The following is a 7,713-nucleotide window of genomic DNA, read 5'->3' as shown; positions in this document are numbered from 1 at the left end:
GTTACACACCACTCCCTGTTACACTCCACTCCCTGGTACACTCCACTCCCTGGTACACTCCACTCCCTGGTACACTCCACTCCCTGGTGCACTCCACTCCCTGGTGCACACCCCTTCCTGTTGCACACCCCTTCCTGTTGCACACCACTCCCTGTTGCACACCACACCCTGTTACACACCACTCCCTGTTACACACCACACCCTGTTACACACCACATTACACACCACTCCCTGGTACACACCACATTACACACCACTCCCTGTTACACTCCACTCCCTGTTACACACCACTCCCTGTTGCACACCACTCCCTGTTGCACACCACTCCCTGTTGCACACCACTCCCTGTTGCACACCACTCCCTGTTGCACACCACATGACACACCCCTCCCTGTTACACACCACATGACACACCACTTCCTGTTACACACCACATGACACTCCACTCCCTGTTACACACCACACCCTGTTACACACCACACCCTGTTACACACCACTCCCTGTTACACACCACTCCCTGTTACACACCACACCCTGTTACACACCACACCCTGTTACACACCACACCCTGTTACACACCACTCCCTGTTACACACCACACCCTGTTACACACCACACCCTGTTACACACCACTCCCTGTTACACACCACTCCCTGTTACACACCACACCCTGTTACACACCACACCCTGTTACACACCACTCCCTGTTACACACCACTCCCTGTTACACACCACACCCTGTTACACACCACACCCTGTTACACACCACACCCTGTTACACACCACACCCTGTTACACACCACACCCTGTTACACACCACACCCTGTTACACACCACACCCTGTTACACACCACACCCTGTTACACACCACTCCCTGTTACACAGAAACTTCCTCAGCGTTACCCACCCCACCACCACCCCTCATTACCTGAGCAGACAGTTACACACCATTACACACCCCACCACCACCCCTCATTACCTGAGCAGACAGTTACACACCATTACACACCCCACCACCACCCCTCATTACCTGAGCAGACAGTTACACACCCCACCACCACCCCTCATTACCTGAGCAGACAGTTACACACCACCACCACCCCTCATTACCTGAGCAGACAGTTACACACCATTACACACCCCACCACCACCCCTCATTACCTGAGCAGACAGCAACCTGCTCCACAGTAGTTGAGTGTTGGGTTAGAAACTTCCTCAGCATCGATCCCAAACCAGCCAAACCTAGAGACACACACACTGTATTGTAAGGGTGCGTGAGGTGTGTGTGCGTGAGGTGTGTGTGCGTGAGGTGTGTGTGAGGGTGAGTGAGATGTGTGTGAGGGTGCGTGAGGTGTGTGTGCGTGAGGTGTGTGTGTAAGGGTGTGTGAGGTGTGTGTGCGTGAGGTGTGTGTGAGGGTGAGTGAGGGTGAGTGAGGGTGAGTGAGGGTGAGTGAGGTGTGTGTGTGTAAGGGTGTGTGAGGTGTGTGTGTGCGTGAGGGTGCGTGAGGTGTGTGTGTGCGTGAGGTGTGTGTGAGGGTGAGAGGTGTGTGTGCGTGAGGTGTGTGTGCGTGAGGTGTGTGTGAGGGTGAGTGAGGTGTGTGTGCGTGAGGTGTGTGTGTGTGAGGTGTGTGTGCGTGAGGTGTGTGTGTGTGTGCGTGCACCTGGAGCTTGCCCAACCAATGAGGAGGTTGAAAGAGGCCCAGATGAGGAGGCCCAGACCCAGACCGATGGTTTTCACTATGGGGACCACCGTGATGTTACCTACACACACACACACACAGATTAAATACTGACCTGTAGCCCAGATAGCCAGCCACCCCCCCAGCATGGCTAGAGGGATACTGACCTGTAGCCGAGATAGGTAGAGGTATACTGACCTGTAACCCTACCCCCCCCCCACTGACCTGTTGCCCAGATGCCCCCCCCCCCCAGCATGGCTACAGGTATACTGACCTATAGCCCAGATAGCCAGCCACCCCCCAAGCATGGCTAGAGGTATACTGACCTGTAGCCCAGATAGCCAGCCACCCCCCCAGCATGGCTAGAGGTATACTGACCTGTAGCCAAGATAGCTAGAGGTATACTGACCTGTAGCCCAGATAGCCAGCCACCCCCCCAGCATGGCTAGAGGTATACTGACCTGTAGCCCAGATAGCCAGCCACCCCCCCAGCATGGCTAGAGGTATACTGACCTGTAGCCCAGATAGCTAGAGGTACACTGACCTGTAGCCCAGATGGCTAGAGGTACACTGACCTGTAGCCCAGATAGCCAGCCACCCCCCCCCAGCATGGCTAGAGGTATACTGACCTGTAGCCCAGATAGCCAGCCACCCCCCCAGCATGGCTAGAGGTATACTGACCTGTAGCCCAGATAGCTAGAGGTACACTGACCTGTAGCCCAGATGGCTAGAGGTACACTGACCTGTAGCCCAGATAGCCAGCCACCCCCCCCCCAGCATGGCTAGAGGTATACTGACCTGTAGCCCAGATAGCTAGAGGTACACTGACCTGTAGCCCAGATGGCCACCCCCAGCATGGCTAGAGGTATACTGACCTGTAGCCCAGATAGCCAGCCACCCCCCCAGCATGGCTAGAGGTATACTGACCTGTAGCCCAGATAGCCAGCCACCCCAGCATGGCTAGAGGTATACTTGCCCGGGAGCGCAGATAGCCAGCCCCCCAGCATGGCTAGAGGTATACTGACCTGTAGCCCAGATAGCCAGCCCCCCCAGCATGGCTAGAGGGATACTGACCTGTAGCCCAGATGGCCCCCCCCAGCATGGCTAGAGGGATACTGACCTGTAGCCCAGATGGCCCCCCCCAGCATGGCTAGAGGGATACTGACCTGTAGCCCAGATGCCCCCCCCCCCCCAGCATGGCTAGAGGGATACTGACCTGTAGCCCAGATGCCCCCCCCCCCCAGCATGGCTAGAGGGATACTGACCTGTAGCCCAGATGGCCCCCCCCCCACCCCCAGCATGGCTAGAGGTATACTGACCTGTAGCCCAGATGCCGCCCCCCCCCAGCATGGCTAGAGGTATACTGACCTGTAGCCCAGATGCCGCCCGCCCCCCCCCCCCCCCCCCCCAGCATGGCTAGAGGGATACTGACCTGTAGCCCAGATAGCCAGCCCCCCCCCCAGCATGGCTAGAGGTACACTGACCTGTAGCCCAGATGGCTAGAGGTACACTGACCTGTAGCCCAGATGGCTAGAGGTACACTGACCTGTAGCCCAGATGGCTAGAGGTACACTGACCTGTAGCCCAGATGGCCCCCCCCAGCATGGCTAGAGGGATACTGACCTGTAGCCCAGATGCCGCCCCCCCCCCCCCCAGCATGGCTAGAGGTATACTGACCTGTAGCCCAGATGGCCCCCCCCAGCATGGCTAGAGGTATACTGACCTGTAGCCCAGATGGCCCCCCCCCAGCATGGCTAGAGGGATACTGACCTGTAGCCCAGATGGCCCCCCCCAGCATGGCTAGAGGGATACTGACCTGTAGCCCAGATGCCGCGCCGCCGCCCCCCCCCCCCCCCCCCCCCCCCCCCAGCATGGCTAGAGGTATACTGACCTGTAGCCCAGATGGCCCCCCCCAGCATGGCTAGAGGTATACTGACCTGTAGCCCAGATGGCCCCCCCCCCCAGCATGGCTAGAGGGATACTGACCTGTAGCCCAGATGCCCCCCCCCCAGCATGGCTAGAGGGATACTGACCTGTAGCCCAGATGGCCCCCCCCCCCCCAGCATGGCTAGAGGGATACTGACCTGTAGCCCAGATGGCCCCCCCCCCCCCAGCATGGCTAGAGGGATACTGACCTGTAGCCCAGATAGCCAGCCACCCCCCCAGCATGGCTAGAGGTATACTGACCTGTAGCCCAGATGGCCCCCCCAGCATGGCTAGAGGGATACTGACCTGTAACCCAGATGCCCCCCCCCAGCATGGCTAGAGGGATACTGACCTGTAGCCCAGATGGCCCCCCCCAGCATGGCTAGAGGGATACTGACCTGTAGCCCAGATGGCCCCCCCCAGCATGGCTAGAGGGATACTGACCTGTAGCCCAGATGGCCCCCCCCAGCATGGCTAGAGGGATACTGACCTGTAGCCCAGATGGCCCCCCCCAGCATGGCTAGAGGGATACTGACCTGTAGCCCAGATGGCCCCCCCCAGCATGGCTAGAGGCCAGAAGGTGGGAGACCCCAGAATAATGTTGACCACCAGAGAGACGCTCCAGACTGCTGCACACAGCACCCACTGGAAGAACAGACCTGCCACACACACACACACACACACACACACACACACACACACACACACACACACACACACACACACACACACACACACACACACACACACACACACACACACACACACACACACACACACACACACACACACCAAATGTTATTGGTCGCATGTTACTGCGGTAGCAAAGGTGAGTCGGACACACCTGGGGTGTATTCAGCATGTTACTGCGGTAGCAAAGGTGAGTTGGACACACCTGGGGTGTATTCAGCATGTTACTGCGGTAGCAAAGGTGAGTCGGACACACCTGGGGTGTATTCAGCATGTTACTGCGGTAGCAAAGGTGAGTTGGACACACCTGGGGTGTATTCAGCATGTTACTGCAGTAGCAAAGGTGAGTCGGACACACCTGGGGTGTATTCAGCATGTTACTGCGGTAGCAAAGGTGAGTCGGACACACCTGGGGTGTATTCAGCATGTTACTGCGGTAGCAAAGGTGAGTCGGACACACCTGGGGTGTATTCAGCATGTTACTGCGGTAGCAAAGGTGAGTCGGACACACCTGGGGTGTATTCAGCATGTTACTGCGGTAGCAAAGGTGAGTCGGACACACCTGGGGTGTATTCAGCATGTTACTGCGGTAGCAAAGGTGAGTTGGACACACCTGGGGTGTATTCAGCATGTTACTGCGGTAGCAAAGGTGAGTCGGACACACCTGGGGTGTATTCAGCATGTTACTGCAGTAGCAAAGGTGAGTCGGACACACCTGGGGTGTATTCAGCATGTTACTGCGGTAGCAAAGGTGAGTCGGACACACCTGGGGTGTATTCAGCATGTTACTGCAGTAGCAAAGGTGAGTCGGACACACCTGGGGTGTATTCAGCATGTTACTGCGGTAGCAAAGGTGAGTCGGACACACCTGGGGTGTATTCAGCATGTTACTGCGGTAGCAAAGGTGAGTCGGACACACCTGGGGTGTATTCAGCATGTTACTGCAGGTAGCAAAGGTGAGTCGGACACACCTGGGGTGTATTCAGCATGTTACTGCAGTAGCAAAGGTGAGTCGGACACACCTGGGGTGTATTCAGCATGTTACTGCAGTAGCAAAGGTGAGTCGGACACACCTGGGGTGTATTCAGCATGTTACTGCGGTAGCAAAGGTGAGTCGGACACACCTGGGGTGTATTCAGCATGACACACCTGGGGTGTATTCAGCTGGACACAGTGTTTAGCATGTTACTGCGGTAGCAAAGGTGAGTCGGACACACCTGGGGTGTATTCAGCTGGACACAGTGTTTAGGAAATGTTCAGATATAAAACAGGCCACGTAGAAAACAATACAATGTATAATAAGGAATCACATGAGCTCAAGTCGTGGCATTTCTATCTGGGTTTGGCAACTGAATGTGGCCCGGCCTTTCTAACTAAACAGCATCATTGATTAGTGATGACGTAATTCAACAGGTATGATGCCTAATCAATCAGTGATCGATAGTTATTACACCATAAGTTGCGTTTTGGAAAGCCTTGGAACAGTGGAAAGTTGCACAAATTTAATTTATCAGAAAACAGAACATGTAATAGTACAGGAAGAAGGTTAAATAATGTCAAGTTACCACGAAACACCAGGAATAAACCAAGTTTCGTCTATTGAAGCAGTTTAGCCGAATCTTGGTTAACATGTTGAGTAAACTAACTTAGTGCTGAAGGCGTTGAACTCATTATATTGTAATGAAACAGCAGGGAGCAGGTCTCGAACCCTCGACCTTCTAGCCCGAAGTCCGGCGCGCTATCAACTGTGCCGCAAAAGCATGCTCCAGCGGCAGAGTCGATTTCCGCGCTTATAAACCCAGGGTCGTTACAATATATTTGTCTCGCTTCGTTCTTACCGTCTCCGGTGGGTATTTTCTTCACGGGGACAAAGTTAGAACCGTAAAACAGAACGGCCACTCCGCACGAGACGAAGCCGTAGGTTAGCTCGGTGCCGTTGGACGAGTTAGTCACGAGCTGCACCGAATCCTTCCCGAGTTGTCCGATATTCTCACCTGAAACAAGCACAAACTGGTCTGACACAGTAGTAGCCCATACAGACGAGACCCATATGAAATGAAAACACGTTGAAAGACAGAGACCTGTGGTAACAAACCTGTAGAGATGTTCAATACGGCGTCACATTGTACCAGCTCTGCCTGTAGCGTCGCTAGGAGCAGACAGACACTGCTCACAACACTCAACAACAACATGACCGCAGAGAGGACTAGATACGAGCTGACTACTAACCTCGGCTACATTAACCAGCTATTTGAATATACTACTAGACGTTAACGGTGTAGACCGGTTCTAAAACTCTGCAAGGTACTGACAACTGCGGTGCGGAGGAGTTACACTTCCGTGTACATCACATGACCACCGTGTTATCACATGACCACCGTGTTATCACATGACCACCGTGCAGTTCGTTTTGCACCTCCGAGCATTATTAACCCCAAAGATGGTGGATAAATAAGAGTTTACTCAGGCCGTTTACCATTGGAGAGTCTTTTTTGTCAATGTTCCTGTCAGTGTAAGTTTCCTCTTTCGGCTTTTCCCGTGTGGGCTCCTGGTTCCTCCGTAATATCCGGCATGCTCACGCAAGAGAGGGAACAGCTGGCTCTGGGTCTACTTGTTGGGCGCGTTCGAGCAGATTACTTTTATTTATTTATTTTTATTTTTTATTAACAACAAATCAATACATAAAGTACATAAGGGAACACAAGTATATATAGATTATATATAATAGATTATATATAATGGACAATCGAGCTAGTATAGGGGGCGGGGCTGGGGGCGGGGCTAGGGGGTACAATATCCCATTACAATTACACAAGGACCTTTAAGGGACATACATACACTGACAATTCTAACAGCTTTCTTGTTAGTAGAGTATATAACTGTCTTAAAATACAGTTCAATTTCTTTTTGTAGAGTAAGAAAATGTGTTTTTTTGTTAGTAAATTTACATTTGTGTATATGAAATTTGGCCAAAAGAATAATTAAATTAATTACATAAAAATGTTTCAGCTTATTTTTATCGTATGTAAAGAATCCAAGCAGTACATCTCTCCACAATAGTGTAAAATCTTCATAAATGTGTTCAATTATAAATCTACTGATGTCTTGCCACAGTTTTCTTACATTAATACAAGGCCCAAAACAGATGCAACACTGTTTCTGGGTGGTCATTACAAAAGGAGCAATTTGAGTTGATGTTTTCCTTAAACTTCTTCATATAGTGGTCGGCAGGATAATATTTATCAATAATTTTAAAGGAAACCTCCTTAATTTTGTTAACAAGTAGGTATGTGTGTAGGAACATCCAAACTTTTTTTCCAACAGATATTATCAATAAATCCATTCCAATAAGGCATGACAACATCCTGCTGAAACAAGGTTCGTATCGCTCTGTTGTTGAATGGACCAAAAGAGAAAC

At 52.4% G+C, this 7,713-nt stretch overlaps 1 protein-coding gene across 1 annotated transcript; it reads right to left on the bottom strand.

Moving 5' to 3' along the window:
- Positions 1 to 1,161: 1,161 nt before the first annotated feature.
- On the bottom strand, positions 1,162 to 6,661 carry LOC120039104 (transmembrane protein 144-like; the record flags this gene model as incomplete). The annotated part of the gene is made up of 5 exons (XM_038984633.1): positions 6,391 to 6,661; positions 6,134 to 6,289; positions 4,142 to 4,264; positions 1,662 to 1,761; positions 1,162 to 1,242 (listed from the first exon to the last, which is right to left on the bottom strand). Coding segments are annotated over exons 1-5 (557 nt in total), but the record flags the coding sequence as incomplete, so codon positions are not given.
- Between the last annotated feature and the right edge of the window lie 1,052 nt (positions 6,662 to 7,713).

The sequence above is a fragment of the Salvelinus namaycush genome, unplaced genomic scaffold (assembly GCF_016432855.1).
Source record: "Salvelinus namaycush isolate Seneca unplaced genomic scaffold, SaNama_1.0 Scaffold2538, whole genome shotgun sequence".
Classification (NCBI taxonomy): domain Eukaryota; kingdom Metazoa; phylum Chordata; class Actinopteri; order Salmoniformes; family Salmonidae; genus Salvelinus; species Salvelinus namaycush.
This window is presented reverse-complemented; position numbering and strand designations above follow the sequence as displayed.